We start from the raw sequence: 18,057 nt of genomic DNA, 5'->3' as shown, positions 1-18,057 counted from the left end.
ACCCTGAGGACACAGTCCCGCCGCGTCTTCTAGAGAAAGTCAGACCCAGCAGGGCAGGTACTAATGGCCAGAGAGGACAACACTAGGCCAGGGCGGGAGATGGTAGGGGCCGGCCAGCCCACAAAGACAAGGACTATCCACGACCCCCTTGGGGTCATTTTCTCCGTGCCTGACAGGCAACCCCCGGATGGCCCCTCAGGGCACATCCAGGCTGTGCCCACTTCCCAAGGACATCGTCAAGTCACTGGCCACCCTCAGAGCACCTGCTCCTCACCCACGCTGTATCCCGGACTCCCCCAGGTGCCAGGCGGGTGCTGTGCCTGCCTCTTGATGCTGGGAACCTCCTCTCCAGCCTGGTCCCTCACCAGAGGCAGCCCTTAAAGACTATCCACCCCACCCCCTCATTTACTCATGGGGAAACTGAGTCCCACAGAACAAACGGGCAGCAGCACCAGGCCTCCTGCTCTCAGGTATGCTCTTCCAGCCCCTTCTCTGGCCTCAGGACAGCCTGAGACTGGGCAGAATCCAGAAGAAACGGCTCTGTTCTGCTGGGGAGGGGCTCGCCCAAGACAGAGACCGGCTCTGCCCAGGGTTCCCTGGAGTCTGGCTCTGGGGACAGGGGGAGGGGCAGACCTGCCTGTTTTTAAGGGCTGAGGGAGGCGGGAGAGGACGGGGAACCAGGACCCTGGGGCCACCTCCGCTCAGGACTGTCCCACTCGGCTGCTGGTCTGTGCCTCTGCACTGGTCACTGGGTGGGTGGGAGCCATGTGGCATCCCAGTACACTACACAGGGAACAGTTGGCTCCAGGTCACCTGAATGCCCTTCTCAACTGACCCTCTCCTCCCAGGGACGGGCCAGCAGGGAGAGAGCAGTGACCAGAACCCAGGACCCCGCCCTCATCTGACAGCCACTTAACCCACTTCCCACTGGGGGCTGTTCTTCGGAAGGTTGCCCTGGACACCCCCTACTGTGTGGGGTAACATCGTGGGGCACCCCACCCTGACCAAGCACTGCCATGCCACACCAGAGGGATGGAACCTTCCTCCCCACGCTGGGGTAGAGGAGGGGGCTGAGGGCGTGGAAGGCCCTGCACCGCCCCCAACCTCCCTGCCACTCTCCCCACCTGGGAGATGCTCAGGACCCCCATCTAGCCACGGCCGCTCCCCCCAGCTTCTTACCAGGTGGAGGACAGATGCGGACGGACGCTGCTGCCTGGGCACCTGTTATTTGTTAGAGAAAGCGAGGCCCACCCTGAGGGGCGCCCCTGTTCCCCCAGGTGGGTTGGGAGGGCACTCGCGGGTCCTGGGGAAGTTGGATGGCCCTGGGAACGGTGGGTCCTGCAGGGTGCGGGAGCCTGAGGGGGAACTTGGGGGTCTTAGGTTAGACAGGGGTCTCCCCGCGTGGGGAGGGCGCAGCAGACCGTACCTGGTGGCGCATCGGCCGTCGTCGAACTCGAAGGTCCGGTTGGTGTAGCCCCCGCCGCGCGCCTCCCGGTAGACGCCCCCTGGGCTACGCGCCCCGTCAGGGAGCGGCATGCGGCCCGGCAGCTCGGACCCGACCCGAGGGAGAACCGAGTGGGAGCTGCCACCTTCTTCCCTCGCTTTGCCCTGAAAAGCATTTTTTTTTCCCCCTCGCAGATTAGCAAGGAAAAAACGCCAGTCCCAGGGTCGGGTGCGGGCGTCTGTCCGCGCGCGCCCCCTGCCGGCCGCGCCGGGACCCGCGGCGGCTCTGGCCCAGGCTGGGACGGGGGTTGGGGGTAGGCGAGGGTAGGGAGGCCGAGGGTCCAGGGACCCGCCCCCACTGCGGCCCTCTGAACCCTCAAAACTCCGAAGAACGGAACGGGGTTCGTTAATGGCTAGAAAAGACCAAGCGCGCCGCCACCCGGCCCTACATCCCTGGGAAGGCTCCGTGGTAGGCAGCGGCTTGGGGGGCTCTGGGTCCTTTGCAGGCAGCAGGGCACATGCGCTGCTCTGACCGCCAGCATCCGGCCGCCGAGCCCAGGCACCGTCACCACCTCCCTGCTGTGCTGCTCTGCCCTGGTCAACACTGGTCACTCAAGACAAGCCACATTCAACATGACTCTCCCCCACTCCCCACAGGTTGCGGCATCTGTCGGTGGGCACCACAACCTGGGCTCGGCCTGGGGGAGGGGCATGAGGGCATCCCACCCTGTGCTCTCACCCACACAGCACGCACAGCACTTTTAGACGGGTGAGGAGGGTTCCAACTTAAGATGCTGCAGCCCAACGACTGGGAAGCAGAGGGTCCCCCTGCAGGCCCCCTTTCCCGTGCACGTGCTCACACTGTTGCACATGAGTCATCCTGGCTCAGATGGCCTCACACAGAGCTCTGGAGAATTGCGATTTCTGTCCCCAGACCTTTGTTGGTTTGCAGTGCGGACCAGGCCCCTCACTAAGCCAGGACTGTGCCCACGAGGGGTAGGGGGAGGGCCAGGTCCACTGGGAGGGCGCATGGCATGTACTTCGTGGTCCCTGGCCTCCCCAGTGTCTCTCGGGAGTGTCCTTCCCTGTTTCTCTAGGAGGCAGCCAACTGAACACGGATGCTTTTGGGGTGGGGGTGGGGAACACTCAGGGAGGTCTAGGATGCTCTTAAGCCCCCAGCAGAAGTTCAGCCTGTGCCCCCACCACACAGCTTGTAGGCATCTTGGGGGTTTTTCCTCACGTCCCTAGAGAGGCTGGTGCTGCTGCTGGGGTCCCACCACCCCTGGGCGGGTGCAGCCAGGGCAAGATGGTGGCTTTCTGCTAATGCCCTCCTGCCTGGGGAACTCAGAAAAATCACCACTGAGAGTCCACACCGTCTGCATCTGTGATTAATTAGCAGTAATTACACGGGTTGTCAGCGGCAGGAGACTCCCAGGTTCGATGACATTCCGAGGGCTTTAGGGAAACAAAAACTTGGCCGCCTCTGCCACTGAGGAGCCCCAGATCGCCAGCCCGTCCACCCCTCCCTGGCCAGGGGCAGGGCTGGGAGAGGGCCCAGGTCCCCGAGAGCTTTTGCCCTACCTCCAACCCGGTCCTCCATGTCTGACCTGCAGTGGTGGCTGGGCTGAGCAGGGATGGAGAGACCACCTTATATTACATAACCTCCCTCTGCTCCAAACACCCTTCGCCCATCTTTGGCCCAAAGTTCAGAATGTCAGCCTGACGCCTTCTCCACAGGAGATTGGGGCACCCCGGGCAGATGCCCCCTATGTGGTGGCACCTGCCCGGGCTCCTTCTTGCCGCCCCTCTCAGGAAAAGAGCCCCTGCCACCCACCCCACCTCCTCTAGCTACAGACCTCAGCATGAGCCCAGCCACCCACCCCACCTCCTCTAGCTACAGACCTCAGCATGAGCCCAGCCACCCACCCCACCTCCTCTAGCTACGGACCTCAGCATGAGCCCGGTCACCCACCCCACCTCCTCTAGCTAGGGACCTCGGCACCAGCCCAATCATCCACCCCACCTCCTCTAGCTACGGACCTCAGCACCAGCCCAGCCAGTGATGTCCTCCCGACAGTCCAGCCTCAAGCCCCACCCTTGTCCCTTCTGCTTCCCTGAGGGCCACCCCCACCTCCGTGAAAGAGAAAGTCTCCACCTCCCCCTTCCCTCTGTCATCCCCCCAAAAGTATTTACCGGGGGACTCAAGCCCAGCGCAGGGCGGCTTCTTGAATTCAGCGAGGAGGTGAAAAGAGACCTGGCGCCAGAGCTTTCTGGGTTTGGATGGGGAGGACCCCGCGACCCCGCAGAAACCTGCTGACAGTATGAGCGGTCGAGCTGGGGCCCCATGGCACGAAGCGGGGGCGGTGCCCGGACAGGACCAGGGGAAGGGACAGACGGCTCTGAGGGTGCCCGGCAGAGCTGAGCGGGAGGAAGAGCGTGGACGATGGTGGCCTGGGGGTGGGGACAGTATGCCCCTGGCTCTGGGCGACCCAGCAGGGTGGATGGTGACCCTATCCTGGGGCGCAGTACCCGCAAGGGCACTAGATTTGGGGGGAAAAGGCAGGCGTGGGCGACTGGGGGACAGGTGGGTACCCTTCCCTGTCCCTGTGCGCCTGGGTCCCCCAGGCCTGGGCTAAAGGACTCAGCCCAGCTCGCCCACTCCCACCACGGGCTGGGCTCCTAAGGGCAGGGCCCGCCTCTCCAAAGTGCCCAGGGGCAACGAGACCCCCCGCATAAGTAGGAACCAAGACGACCCCTGGGAAGGTAAGGGCGGAGGCAGGGCCACCTGGGCTGGGGCCCTTCCCCTGGCGTACCGAGGGGGCACGGAGTGGGTGGATCCTCCGAGTCCCTTTCCAGCACCTTTGGAGGAACGCGGGTCACATGGGCCCCGGGCTGGATGCGTGGGGAGGGCCAGAGCGCATGCGCTATGGGGGCGGACTGCGAATGGGGGTGGAGGCGGGCTGGGTGGAAAGCACGTGGCAGGTGGGCAGAGCACACGTGAGGGGGCGGGGCTGCCTGCGGAAGGGGCCGTGCGCGTGGGGTCGCTCCGCAGCTGCGAGTTCATGGCGTCCCGGTGCTCCGAGCTCGACCCGGAGGTCTCCGGAGTCCCTACTGCCAGGGGATGCAAGTGAGGAATTGGGCTGGGGGCCAAGGGTGTGGGGGCCCAAGCCCTGTACCCAGGGGTGCTTCCGCAAGTCGCCGGGCTCCACTCCTCTTGGCCCTCCTGGGGCAGAGCCCTGGACCCTGGGGGAGGGGAAGGGGTGCAGAGAGGGCCGGGTCGTGTCCCTACGTGACCCAGGTCTTGGCCTCCACGCGCATCCCAAAGACCCCCATTCTGGCATCTGGGACTCCCGGTGGCCTTGTCTGGGGTTCTCAGGACCTGGTGTTCTTGGCTCTCTCGGCAGCGGCTCCTCCCTGTCTGGTGCCCTCTCCTGCTGCGAGGACTCGGCCCAGGGCTCGGGCCAGCCCAAGGCCCTTACGGTGGCCGAGGGTCCCAGCTCCTGCCTTCGGCGGAACGTGATCAGCGAGAGGGAGCGCAGGTGAGTGGCGGTGCCTCCTAGAGGTCGGGGCGCTTTGTAAAGGGGTGGAGCGGGTGAGATTAGGTTTGTGGCTGCCACCAGGTGTCAGGCAGCCGGGAGGGGCTCGTGGCCTGTGCCCGGTGGAAGGACAAACTGCACACCTGCAAGTAAACCAGAAAAGCCACGTTGGGGGACATCCCGCAGCCCCTCTTTGCCTGAAGCCTTGGGCTCGTGAGGCTGTGCACCTGTGACCCTCTGCACTGCTGACTGCCTCTGACTCTCCCTGTCCTCTCCACACCGCAAAGCAGCCATGGTTTGGGCCTGGGCTGGACAGCCTGTCACCGGGGCCCAGGGGTCAGGCCCAGGCTGTGCTCTGATGTGGATCTGGGGGCTTCAGACCACGGGGACAGCTAGCCCACTCTGCCCCGGGGCAGCCCTCAGTTGTCTTGTAACCTCATCTACCTGGCAAGCCCCCAGGGTCTTTCTGGTAGGTTCTAGTGGTTACTGTCCCTTCTGGGGGAGGCCGGGAGGACCCAGAGATGCTTCCAGAGATGTCTGTTTCTTGACCGGAACCAGGAAACGGATCTCGTTGAGCTGTGAGCGTCTGCGGGCCCTGCTGCCCCAGTTTGATGGCCGGCGAGAGGACATGGCCTCAGTCCTGGAGATGTCTGTGCAGTTTCTGCGGCTTGCCAGCGCCCTGGGGCCCAGCCAGGAGCAGCATGCTGTGAGTTGTCAGGGTAGTTGCCATCAGTCCTCTGGCATCACGGTGATGGGACATCTCACCACCTTGCAGGCAGCACGTCCCCTGTCATGCCCGTCTCCCTCAGCCCCCTCGGCCTCCACCACTAGAGCAGGCCACGTTTTCGGCGGGGCATTTCCTGATTCGTTCAAGTCCTACCTGTTGTTATTCTCTCCCTGGAAAGGAGCAAGTCTTCTCTTCCAGTCCTCATGTGCCACTGAGTTCTGTGCATTGATGGGTTACTCAGATGCTCTGTGCCAATTTGGGGGAGAGTTAGGCTCCCCTGATCCTCCCTGGCTGAGTACCCCCTAGATCATTTCTCTGCACGTCCCCAAGAGAGGCTCCTGTCCCCTCTCCAAGGCCCTGGGGGCTCTGGCTGACCCCGTGAGTGCTGGGGTTGAGAACCTGCTTGGGGAATGAAACAGTGTTGTCATCTGTGAGGTCAGGGGTCCCAGCATGTGCAGTGAGGCCCTAGGTATGCACAGCCTGATTCAGGAATGGTGGGGTCTTTTTGGGGTGGAACCTCAGTCTCGTCATCAGCCTGTACCCTCGCCCCCAGGTCCCAAGCAGGGACCGAGCTCACAGCGATCCTCCAGGCCCCGGGGTAGCAGTCTGGCCACAGTTTCTTGGGTTTCCCAGTTGACTCTCTGTCTTTGTTTTACTTGTTTATTTAAATTTCAGATGCTTGCTTCTTCCAAGGAAATGTGGCACTCGTTGCAGGAGGACGTCTTACAGTTGACGCTGTCGAGTCAGATTCCAGCAGGCGTGCCAGACTCTGGGACGGGAGCGTCTGGCGGGACTCGGTTAGTGTCTCCTGGGGCTGCTCTGCAGGGCCGGGTAACCCTGGAAGCAGCAGACCCAGAGCCCCTGGCATGTCCTTGGGAGGGTGTGGCCTGGAGGCCCGGCTTGGCCTCCGCAGGTGGTGACCTGCCCAGGGCCCTGCCGACTCAGGTGGCCAGGCGTGAGGTGACCAACACAGGCGAGCTCCAGGAAGGGGAGCACCGTCAGCAGAATCGAGGGTCTGGGCTGGCGTGGAGGTGGGAGGTGCCCGGGAAGAGTCTCTTTTGCGCTTGTGTGTGGGGGATTTGCAGGTGGTCAGTGAGGTGTCGTCTTCCACCCCACGGGCAGCTTCAGGAATGGAGTTTTCTGAAGTCAAGATAATTTGGTTCTTTTCAGAATGGCAGCTCCCCAGGTTAAAGGACTGTCTGCATCATTTGTTTAAATGTACCCATTTTACCCCACAGTGGGCTGGGGCATGGGGCTGGTGGCTAATTAGCTGTGGAAGAATCTAGAACCGGGGGAGTTGGGCAGAGGGAAATTGGGCAGGCGGCTGTGGAGCTTGGCTGGCCCAGGGCCCCCGGGCAGAGGCTGGGCTAGTGGTAGGTGGTGCCTGGGGTGTCCTGGGGAGGGGTCCAGTCCTCTGCTCCTGAGGTGGGTAGGTGGGGGCAGCTCTCCAGGGGGCTGGGGGTAGACCCAGGATCCTCGTCACGTTGCTCCTTTTAGAACTCCAGATGTGAAGGCGTTTCTGGAAAGTCCTTGGTCCCGGGATCCGGCATCGGCCGGCCCAGAGCCCCTGCCCCACGTCCTTGAGTCCTCCAGGCATTGGGACCCTCCGAGCTGCACGTCCCTGGGCACAGACAAGTGTGAGGTGCTGTCGGGGCTGTGTCAGGTGCGGGGTGGGCCGCCCCCTTTCTCAGGTGAGCCCTGGGTGTGTGTGTGGGGTGCCCTTGTCCTGGGGAGCCCGGCCAGGCTGTGTTTTAGTCCTAAGAACAGCGGGGGCTGTTTGCAAACAGGAATTTAAAGTTTTCCCAGGCTTTTGTGTTGGTGAGAAACCCACGTATTGAGGGCTGAGCTCGATTCAAGGCCCCCGGGCTGTGCCTTCTTTTTGTGCAAAGGAGGATGTGTGCTCTCGGGAGGGAGAATCCGGGCCAGAGGCCACCCTGGGGCTGTTCCCTCCGTCCTGTCTCCTCCTGAGATCTCCCTGTGCTCCAGGGAAGGGAGGGCTTGACCACCTCCTCCCTGGGTCCCTGGGTTTGCTGGGAAGCATGGGAATGTAGAGTGACTTGGCCCCATCCTGGTCACTCCCTGGGTACCTGGGTCTGCAGGAAGTGTGGGGATATAGAGGGACTTGGCCCCATCCTCATCACTCCCTGGGTCCGTGGGCCTGCGGGAAGTGTGGGGACGTAGAGGGACTTGGTCCTGTCTTGGGTCTCTGGGTCTGTAGGAACTGTGGGGATGCAGAGTGACTCGGCCCCATCCTGGCTGCTCTGTCCAGCTTTGCGGCCCTGCTTCCTCCACCCGCCTGTGGCTGGTGTGTTTTGGATGCGGCCAGAGATCTGTTTTCCCCAGGGTACCCCATCTGCTCCTCCGTCTATGCTGCCTGCCCATGGCAGGAACTGTAATCGGGGTGAGCCAGGGGCCCAAGGCCTCCCAGCTGTTCCCGCTGCCACCCGGGGCCTTTGTCCCTAATGCCTCCCACAGCTGAGCTCTGGTCCCTCTGTGGGTGGCCCTGCAGGGCATCTCTGATGACCGAGTTCCCCTCGGCCCCCACTGTGCCAGTGTCTGGAAGTCGCTAGGTGCCATGAGAGGCAGGGCTGTGCCTTTTGGCTCCCCGTGAGTGAGGCTGTGGCCGGGAACAGTCATGCGGTTGGCAGGGCTGGTGGCAGAGCTGGGGTCATCAGGGCACTCCAGAAACCCATCAGCCTGGCACGTGGGAAGGGAGCAGGTCTGAGGGTAGAGCTCGAGGTCCGGGAGGGGGCGCTGAGAGGGTCCCCAGATCCAAGCCCCTTGCAGCTGGCCAAGCACCCACTCTAGGAAGCCCTCAGCCCCCAGGTGTTGGGCACCCCATCTCTGGGTGTTCATCTTCTCCCCGTTTACCCTTCTGCCACCTGCTTCTGAGCTTCCTCTTGCGTCTCCCTGCTGCAGGGTGCAGGCAGCAGGGTAAGTACTCGGTCAGCGTTAGTGGACCGAACCCTTGAGTTGCAAGGTCCTCGGGGGAAGCCTGTGGGGCCGGGCAGGGAAGTTTGACCCGCATCTGACTTCTCTCCCAGAACCTTCCAGCCTGGTGCCGTGGCCCCCAGGCCCGAGTCTTCCTAAGGCTGTGAGGCCACCCCTGTCCTGGCCTCCGTTCTCACAGCAGCAGACTTTGCCTATGATGAGTGGGGAGGCCCCTGGCTGGCTGGGCCAGGCTGGGCCCCTGGCCATGGGGGCTGTACCTCTGGGGGAGCCAGCTGAGGAGGCCCCCATGCCTGTGCAAGAGGCCAGGTGAGTGCCCAGGCGGTGTGCACGCCTGTGTGTGCGAGAGCGAGCATGTGTGTGTGAGCCTGCCCCACCTTCCAGTCCTGCCTAGGCCCCCTTTCTTGGCATCTGGAAGCTTCTCTCCCTGCTTCCTCTGTGCCTGTGGGAGGGACGCCAAGGCCACAGCCCAGGACAGGACCAGCCAGCCTTGCCGTGTGGCTTTCTAATGTGTGTTTCTGGAAACATTTTCGTCTTCCTAATTGTCATTTGTTTTGGCTGATAGTAAAATGAGTTTGTGTTTCCTGAGCACATACCAGCTGGGGTGTGGGAGGGGGAGGGGAGGGGGAGGGAGGGGACAAGATGAGCGAGACTGCGGCTGGAGAGAAACCGGCAGAGATGCTCTGCAGGACGGATCGGGACCTGGGAGAGCCGCTGACCGGTGTCCTCAGCGGCGGTGGCTTCTGCACTTCTCCCCACTGGGCAGGGTGGAGCCCGTCAGGAGTGGCGTCTAGATCTTTGCATTTCAAGCTGCCTTTGCAGGACTTGGGACCCAAATGTTTCCTTGAGCTTCAAGGCCTGGGTCCACTTGTGGACACTAAGGAAGCGCTTCTTGCCCTTCCTCAGGTCTGTGTTGGGGTCTGATATGGAGGATGGGACGTCCTTCCTGCTGACTGCCGGTCCCAGCTGGTGGCCGGGTGAGTGGGGCCCTGGGTCCGGGGCTGGTCACCTGACATGAACTGGGGAATTGGGACTCAGGCCCAGCGTGTGTGACGCGGGGTCCCAGGGTCTGTGAGCCCCCGTTTTCTCCTCCTTGGGTGCTTAGCTATTAGGTAGCATCTAGCATTGAGTGTCATAGGTGATAGGTGAGAGTGTGAGTGAACGTGATGTGGACGACCCTGCGTGAGAGCTGGCGGTGTGTGGAGCCCTGTATTCTTCTTCTCGACCTTGTGTCAGTGAGGCCCCTGGTCTAGCCCGTGCTGGCTGGCAAAGGTGTATGGCCCTGTGATACGGCGTGTGTCCGTTCCATGTAGGATTTAGTGTTGGGGAGCCCCTTCCTGGTTCTGGTCCAACAGGTGTCCTGGGTCTGGGGCCGCCAGGTATGAGCTCACCTACTTCATCACAGCCTCTGCACAGCACGGACAGGGCAGGGCAGATGGGCTGAGGTGGGAGCTCTGCTCCTCTGACCCCACCTGTCTGCCTCAGGCTCCCAGAGCACCAACCTGCCCTGCTGACGTGTTCTGTTTGCTTCCAGGGTCTCTGGAGGGCCGAGGAGGCAGTGGCCCTGCATGGGCTCCAGCTGAGAGCAGTCCACTGGATCAGGGAGAGCCAGGCTTCCTAGGGGACCCTGAGCCTGGCTCCCAGGAGCTCCAGGACAGCCCTCTGGAGCCGTGGAGCCTGGATGTGGACTGTGCAGGCCTGGCCCTGAAAGACGAGGTGGAAAGCATCTTCCCTGACTTCTTCGCCTGCTAGCAGCCGGGCTGTGGAGAGGAGGCAGGCAGGGCCGGTGGATCTGGAGCCGCGTGTGTCCCTGTCGCGTGCTTGGGCATTTTATTTTGGGTTTGGGTTGCAGCTGCACCCTAATTTGAGCGAGGCTTACAGGCTGTGACAAGAGGATACTGAATATTAAAGAGAGAAAGCAGTTTTCCTGGAGGAAGCAAAACCCGTGTGGCTTCTGTGTAATTAGTCCGATTCATCGGACAGATTGCGCCACCTCCGTTCAGCGTGCAGGCAGCTGCCGCAGATTTTGTTCTGCAAAGTTCGCAGCACTGTGAAATCCCGGAATAACCCAGTCCTGGTGCCCTGGGGTGGGGGCGCTCCGGGTCCTGCTCCCTGGAGGCGATGTGGCCTCACGGTCTTGCTGCCTAGAGGTTGCTGTGTGAGCTGCTTTTCCTGCTCGGTGCCACTCAGAGCTGCAGGGAGGGGAGTCCTTTCAGAAAAGCCTGCTGTCCTGTTCCGGCCTGGGGGGCTCCAAGGGAAGGGCTGGCTTCCACCTCCACTGCTGGTCGCTGCTGCACTCACTGTACGTGGGGAATGGGGACCCTGGGCAGAGGTCACCTGGCCTCCATGTCTGGTCCTGTTCCCAGCCGTCCACCCTGAGATCTGGAGTGGGGCTGGTTTACTTCGGGGGTGGGGGCAGGTTACTTAGAGGAGGAACCGAGCTCTTTGGATGGTGCTTAGGTGCCCGCCCGTTTTTCAGCCACAGCACAGGTGGTGCTGGTCTCCGACCCCGGATGCTCGACCTCACCCTGCTCTCCCCATCTGGAGACACTGGCTCCAGGTCCCATGTGACCCCCCGCCGGCCAGGGCAGTGTTCCAGGGACCAGCGCGGTCTCTGTCCCCCAGGTAGAGGAAACAGGTTTGAGCGTGGGCTCAGAGCCCCACCAGGCTGCAGCCCTGTGCCTGCATGCAGCCGCCCCCGCAGCCAGCCAGAATGTTCCATTCATTCCTCTGAGTCATTCAGACAAAGGCTGAGGAGCGCCTGCCGTGGGCAGGAGGCTAGGAGGCTCCAGGGAGCAAGTGCTGTGCAAACACCAGGCTGTGGGTGGCGGGCAGACCCCAGGGGAGAAGGGGGTGGGGAGCTTGGGTGAGGGGCCCAAGGCCATCAGGACCGGCTCTGAGCACCCACCATGGTCCCTTGGAAGGAGGTCCAGGTCCAGCTGGATGCCTGAGACGTGGCTGTCGGCTGCAGAGCAGCATCCTCGGGACGCTGTGGCACCGGGCGCTGACGGCCCGTGTTGCTGAGACCCCGGGGCAGAGGCGGAGTCGTCTTCAGACCTCTGGTGGACAGAGTGGTGGTCGGGGCCCAGCTGGGAGCACGAGGCGGCTCTCCCGTGTCCTGCTCATTAGGGTTCGACTCAGGCTGCCAGATTTCAAGAGTGTCTCCTAGAAGACTAGTGTGTTCACTGCTGCACTGCTGTAAAGCAGCACCTGAGACTGGGTGATTGAGGAAGAAAAGAGATTGAGTTGGCTCACGGTTCTGCAGGCTGTATGGGAAGCGTACTGCCTTCTGCTCCTGGGGAGGCCTCAGGAAACTTCCAGTCACGGCAGAAGGCAAAGTGGGAGCAATCACATCACATAGAAAGAGTAGAAGCGGCCGGGCGCGGTGGCTCACGCCTGTAATCCCAGCACTTTGGGAGGCCGAGACGGGCGGATCACGAGGTCAGGAGATCGAGACCATCCTGGCTAACACAGTGAAACCCCGTCTCTACCAAAGCTACCAAAAAAAAAAAAAAAATTAGCCAGGCGTGGTTGCGGGCACCTGTAGTTCCGGCTACACGGGAGGCTGAGGCAGGAGAATGGCTTGAACCCGGGGGGCGGAGCTTGCAGTGAGCTGAGATCGCGCTACTGCACTCCAGCCTGGGCGACAGAGCGAGACTCCGTCTCAAAAAAAAAAAAAAAGCAAGAGAGAGGAGGGAGGTCCCAAACTCTTCAACAACCAGATCTCACGTGAACTGACTGAGGAGTCAGTCATCACCAAGGGGCTGGCACTAAGCTATTCGTGAGGGACCTGCCGCCATGATCCAGTCATCTGGCACCAGGCCCCACCTCCAACACTGGGGATCACATTTTGACGTGAGACTTGGAGGAGACATCCAGACTGTATTACCGTGTGTGCATGTGTGTGCACACGTGTGTCTGTGGGTATGCACAGCTTCGTGCTAGTACTCGGGTGTTTGTGCGCCCATGTGTTGCTGTGCATCTGTGTGTGTCCCATGTGTTGGTGTGTGTCCACGTTTGCACTGTTGCCATGCGTGCATGTTTGTGTGCTGTGTTGCTGTGTGCGTGTTTCTGTTCCCATGTGTTGGTATGCATGTGTTTGCACTGTGCAAACTGCATTGGTGTGTGTGCACGGGTGCTTGTGCTAGGTATTGGTGTGTGCATGTTTGTGTGCAGTGTGCACTTAGTGTGCATGTATGTGTACAGTGTTGGTGTCTGCATGTGTGTGTACTGTGGTGTGCATATATGTAATGTCTGCACTGTGGTGTGCATGCATGTTTGTGCACTGTTGGCCTGTGTGCATTGTATGTGTGTGCTGTGTTGGTATGTATGCATGTATTTGTGCTCTCGTGTGTACATATGTGTGCACTGGTGTGTGCATGTGTGCACTGTTGGCAGTATGCGTGTGTGCACTGGTGCATGTGCATGTATGTGCACTGTGTTTGTATGCGTGCGTTTGTGTTCCCGTGTGTGGGTATGTGTGCATGCTTGTGACTACTGGTGTGCATGCCTGTGTTTGCACTGTGTGCATGTATCTGCTGTGTCCCTCGGAGACCCTCCAGGGCTCCTGGTAGCTGGGCCCACTGAGCAGCTCCGACTCACACGCCTTCACCGCCCTGCTGACCTTCTTCCCCAAAAGTCCCCCCATGCTGGCCCACCCCGGGTCACCCCACCCCCAGCTCACCCTACACCTGGTCACCACAGCCCCCGGCTCACCCCACCCCCGGTCACCACAGCCCCAGGTCACCCCATTCTGCACTTGGTGTTACCTCAGCCCAGAGGCTTCCTGGGGGATGTGTCCCCAGCACCACAGGTCCCCAGCACCTCCAGGAGCGTTTTTGAGGAAGATGGGGGTTCAGGTGGGAGTTGGCAGGGGAGGGTCTCCCTCCTATGAACCACCGGCCACTTTACTGGCGTTTGCCTTGTAAATGGGGTGAGGTCGTCAGGGGTAAAACTGACCCCCATCACATCTTTGGTGCAGTTCTGGGGTCCCGAGTGGGAGGAATGGGAGCTGAGACTTTGGGGGGAGTGGTTAAAGGACAGCCCTGAGGGTCTTCCCAGGAGGGGTGATTCGTCTCCGTGGTGTCAGGGCCCAGCACTCACCAAAGGGCCATGCCCATCGCCCCCCTGTCCTTTTATGGGAGGGTCTGATGCCCAGAATAGGGCCACGATCCCCGCTGCAGACACCTGTGGGCCCAGGCGGGAAACGCCCAAGGCGTGCATGCAGTGTTGGGGTCTCATAAATGCCCTTCCCAACAGCACCTGCCTCGCCCCGACCTGGTTGAGCTTAGCTGGTGAGGGCACGCTGCCCGGCCCCCCCATGCCTGTGACACATGGCCGTAAACATGGGTGAACCAAGGTAGGAGCGAGTGGGGGGTATGCAGAGGCCCCAGTCGGCTGCCTCTTGTAAAGCGGGGACCCATCGTGCCCTCCAGGCGGGGGGCTCTGTGATCGATTTCCTCCCTAGAGGGGACCAAGCTCCCCGAGGTGCACCCGGGTCCTCACCAGGTGCTGCTGTCTCTGGAATCAGGATTTCTGAAACCACCTTCAGCAGGGCCGTGGAGCGGCCCCTAGCTCTCTGATGGTGAGATGGGGTCCATCTCCCCTCATTCTTCTGCCCCCTGCTCGGGAGAGTGTTGGGGTGGAATTGGGGTGGAATGGAGCCGTGGGCGGTCTGGCTGCTGAGGCTGTGTTATGCCTGGGCACTGGCCGCCATGGCCCTTCCCTGCCAGGATGGGACAAGCAGCCACGTCCTCAGGTGGCTGGGAGCAGCCCTGGGCTTCTCTGTGTTGCATTCATGGCCCAGCCCTGGGGGTTCCTGGGGGCTCCAGGATCCTGGGCACTGCATGTTCTCAGAGAATGCGCTTCAGGACCTGGAACGGGCTGTGCAGTCTGGAAGCTGGTTCAGCCCAGGAACTGGGCTCAGAGGGCACTTTGGTGCCAGGGCAGGGGAGGGGACTTGTTTTTCTTGGGGTGAACTGCCAAGTCCATAAGCTGGGCTGTCCCTTCCCTTCTCCTCCAAGGGCCCATCCCCCAGCAGGGCCAGACCCCAACCACATAAGAGCCCTGGGCAGGGGAGCGGGGCTGAAGGAAGGGAACTAGAAGGGCAGCCCCTTCAAGGGGCTTGCGGGGTTACTCGAAGGGTGCACAGGTCTGTGTGGTGAGGCAGGAGGCTGATGCCAAGGAGGACCCATCAGGCACAGGGACAAAGAACTGTCATTGCAGAGGAGGGGAGGGGGAGGCACCCCCAGTTGTGTGTTCTCTCCCCAAGAAGACTGTGCTGGGGCTAATGACTCACTCATGCTCCTGGCCTCCCCACATGAACCCTCCTGGGCACCCCCAACCCCATGCTGTGCTCACCTTGGCCTTGGAAGTGGGGCTCTGTTGGATGACAGGGTGACAGCTGCTCCCTGTCAGGGCTGGCCTGGGGTGGGAGGGGGCACGGTGCAGGTGTGGAGCTGTGGCTTTCTTAAATCCCAAGCATAGGCCCTGTCCCCATCAGGTCCCTGGCAGAAGAGGAGAGTGGCCCCGGGCAGTGGTCTGGTGGATGCCTGGCGGGGGTCCTGCCCACAGAGGGCCCAGCCTCAGCCCTTGCTCGGCTCCCCTGCAGTGGCCACCGGGGAGATGTGAGGGGTACCCCCTAGACCCTCCACATTCCACATTTTGGAGTTGCTCTTTCCCCTGTTGGGGGGCCGCTGTCCAGCCCAGGCTGAGGCTGGCAAGGACTCCAGCAAGCATCTGGTCCTACGGAGGCAGAAACTGAGCCACAGAATGGGCAGGGACTGGCTGCACCCCGGACTCCCAGCTCCTGGCTGGCCTTGCCCGGAATTGTGTCATCTTCCTGGGTCAGATTCAAGGGTGGCCCCCACTCAGGGCTCACTGTGAGGCTGGGGAGATGGGGGTCACCTGGCCTCTTCCTAGATTAGCTGCTTCTCCAGCATCATCTTCCTCGCAGAGGGCCTGGGCTCGGAGGTGCGTTTGCTCTCCTCATCATTCTCCTCCACCTCACTTTTCTGGGTCAGGCGTGCCCATGTGTGGGCTGGCCGGTGGGGACAGGTGCAGAGGATGTGGCAGTTGGAGGCTGCCCAGGCCTCCCCATTTCCCACCCTTGCCTCAGGCTTCACAAACGGAAGGTGTTCATTCACTCATTCTTCATTCATTCATTTGCTTGGGGCTGCAGCCTCCCAGAAATGCACAGAGAGGGGTTCAAGGCTGGGCCAGTCATGAGCACAACACTGGGGACCGTGGACACCTGGGCAGGGGCTCCTCGTGAGATTTGGGGCTCAGGAAAGGCTACCTGGAAGGGGAGGTGTGGCTGAGGCTAAGAGTCACCCACAAAGGGCAGAGGATGGGACGTGGTGGCTGAGCACATGTAGAGGCCTGGGGTTGAGGACAAGCTCTGCCCCTCAGGGGACTGGGGGCTGCAGACAGGGACAGCCAGGCTGGGCTGCAGGAGAGGCAGGGCCTCGGACACCAGCACATGTTCAGAGTGCATCGTGGAGGGCAAGGTGTGCCCCTGGAGGGTGTTATGCAGACGAGGAGGCTTCCTCGGCAGCAGTGGGGTCTGGGCTGAGGCTCCCTGAGACGTGCTATCCACTAAGCACTGGAAAAACAAGCAATTAGATTACGAATAAACGTAATAAATATCTGAAAAAATACAACATGCTGGGGCTGGCCTCAGGTTGGAGGCAGGGTGGCAGCTGCTGAGGGAGATGGGCCTGAGAAGAGGGGCTGTAAGGCCAGTCGGGGCTGGAGGGAGGGTCCTGAGACGTGACTGCCTGCTCTGACATCCTCTTTGGAGTCCTGTCATGGAGTCCCGCTGGCCTCCACGAGGAGGACATTGAGATGGGGGTGGTTTGTTTTCTGGGGTCCCCCATGCAGGCTGCAGCAGAGACGGGGTGGCAACCCGGGGTCCTGGTTCTAGTCTGTAGAGCTGGGGGCCTGGGTGGAGAGAGGAAAGTGCTGGAGGCCAGGGAGGATGTGTGGGGATGGGCCTGCCTCTGGCGCGGGTTCCCAAGCGTACCCTCTCTTCCCTGGCAGCCTCTGAGGGCAGATGCTGGCTTGGGGTCCCTGCCTCCCCTGGAGGGTCACACTCCCCAGCACAGCCCAGCACTGTATCAGTTTTCCTTTAGTTCCCAGGTCACTGCTGGGCCCTGGGTCTCACCCTTGGCTGTGACCCTCACACCCCAGTCCCCAGCAGCAGGGGCTCCCCGGACTGAACCACGGATGCCCGGCTCAGGGACTGGAGAAGGCTCGATGGGTTTCTGCTGAGTCAAATCCAACTGAAAAAGGTGACTAAATTTTTTTTTCATGTTAAAAATGTGCCACTTTTCCCAAGCCCTTGGGATACAGTGACAGCCCCTTCAGTGCCCTCACTGCCCTGTGTCTGTGCTCACCTGTGGGGTTGGGGAGGGGGAGGGGAGAGGATGGTGCTCACCTGTGGGGAGGGAGGGGATGGTGCTCACCTGTTGGGGGGGGAGGGGATGGTGCTCACCTGTGGGGAGGGGAGGGGCGGGGCTAGTGCTCACCTGTGGGGAGGGGAGGGGCGGGGCTAGTGCTCACCTGTGGGGAGGGGAGGGGCTCGTGACTTTTATCTTCTCTGGTGTTAGGGAAGATATTTCTCTCATTCTGGCTTCTACAAATAGAGATAATTCTATCAAATCCTTTCCCGAAGTGAGGCTTGTAGCTCAGAGAAGTTGTATCTGTTCAACTGTAGTGGTGATGATCACATTGTCACTGATTCTGTCGTAAGATTGCTGTTGTGTTTCCCTTAATTTTTGCCAATCTGGTGGTTGGAAAATGGCCTGTTGTGATTGTTCTAATTAGCTGCTCTCGGCTGGTGAGTGTGAGCAGATTTGCATATTTTTATTGGCTGTGGAATGTGTTCTTTGGTGAATTGCTTATCTGTAACCTTTGCTGGGTGCTGGCTTTGCGGGGGGTCTCATGATCCCCAAAGCCGAGTTCTGAGAGGAAGAATGTGTCTTGCCAGTGAAGCCCACGTCAGGCGGGGGTGAGCCCATGTCAGGTGGGGGTGGGGCCCACGTCAGGCAGGGGTGAGGGGGGCAGGGTGGGGAAGGGAAGGCCGGGATTGCTCAGGGCATGTCCAGGCTCCAAATCGCCCCTGCAAGAAGGGGTGACTGAGACACCCTTGGCCACACCCTCTGAGGTGGCTGAGAGGACAGTGGGCGTGGGGAACCCTCCCAGAGGCTGGTAAAGCCCTCGATTTCTGCTGGGCAGGCAGCCTGTCATTGTACAGCTTCCAGAAATACCATGACGTTTGTGTTGGTTCTGCCTCCATGAGGAGGGGGCTGTGCGGCGGCAGCCGTCTGGCTCTCACGCCTTAGTGGGGTCCTGGGCGCCTCGGGGCTATTGCTGTGACCTGGCACCAGAGTCCTCCACAAG

The 18,057-nt window shown here is 61.3% G+C and overlaps 2 protein-coding genes across 2 annotated transcripts in view; one reads left to right on the top strand and one right to left on the bottom strand.

The window, feature by feature from the left end:
* Positions 1-1,568, bottom strand: part of LOC105471910 (potassium sodium-activated channel subfamily T member 1) — a 91,334-nt gene extending 89,766 nt beyond the window's left edge. Inside the window, 1 exon segment of the mRNA XM_071078594.1 lies at positions 1,427-1,568. Coding sequence (XP_070934695.1) covers positions 1,427-1,536 — 110 coding nt within the window. The 5' untranslated portion in view covers positions 1,537-1,568.
* A 2,878-nt stretch (positions 1,569-4,446) lies between these two features.
* On the top strand, positions 4,447-10,597 carry LOC105471909 (spermatogenesis and oogenesis specific basic helix-loop-helix 1). Its single transcript, XM_011724725.2, has 8 exons — positions 4,447-4,570; positions 4,848-4,982; positions 5,538-5,685; positions 6,382-6,503; positions 7,204-7,397; positions 8,751-8,964; positions 9,562-9,632; positions 10,190-10,597. The coding sequence occupies exons 1-8, from the start codon at positions 4,506-4,508 to the stop codon at positions 10,405-10,407; spliced, it is 1,167 nt and encodes a 388-aa protein (XP_011723027.2). The 5' UTR covers positions 4,447-4,505; the 3' UTR covers positions 10,408-10,597.
* Positions 10,598-18,057: the final 7,460 nt, after the last annotated feature.

The sequence above is a fragment of the Macaca nemestrina genome, chromosome 14, assembly GCF_043159975.1.
Source record: "Macaca nemestrina isolate mMacNem1 chromosome 14, mMacNem.hap1, whole genome shotgun sequence".
NCBI classification, from domain to species: Eukaryota; Metazoa; Chordata; class Mammalia; order Primates; family Cercopithecidae; genus Macaca; species Macaca nemestrina.
The sequence above is the reverse complement of the archived record's forward strand: the minus strand, read 5'-3'. Positions and strand labels throughout refer to the sequence as shown.

Coding starts and splice junctions, on each gene's coding strand:
- LOC105471909 (XM_011724725.2), top strand. CDS start 4,506: ATGGCGTCCCGGTGCTCCGAGCTCGACCCGGAGGTCTCCGGAGTCCCT. Junction 4,983..5,537: donor ATCAGCGAGAGGGAGCGCAG/GTGAGTGGCGGT, acceptor GACCGGAACCAG/GAAACGGATCTCGTTGAGCT. Junction 5,686..6,381: donor CCAGCCAGGAGCAGCATGCT/GTGAGTTGTCAG, acceptor TTTAAATTTCAG/ATGCTTGCTTCTTCCAAGGA.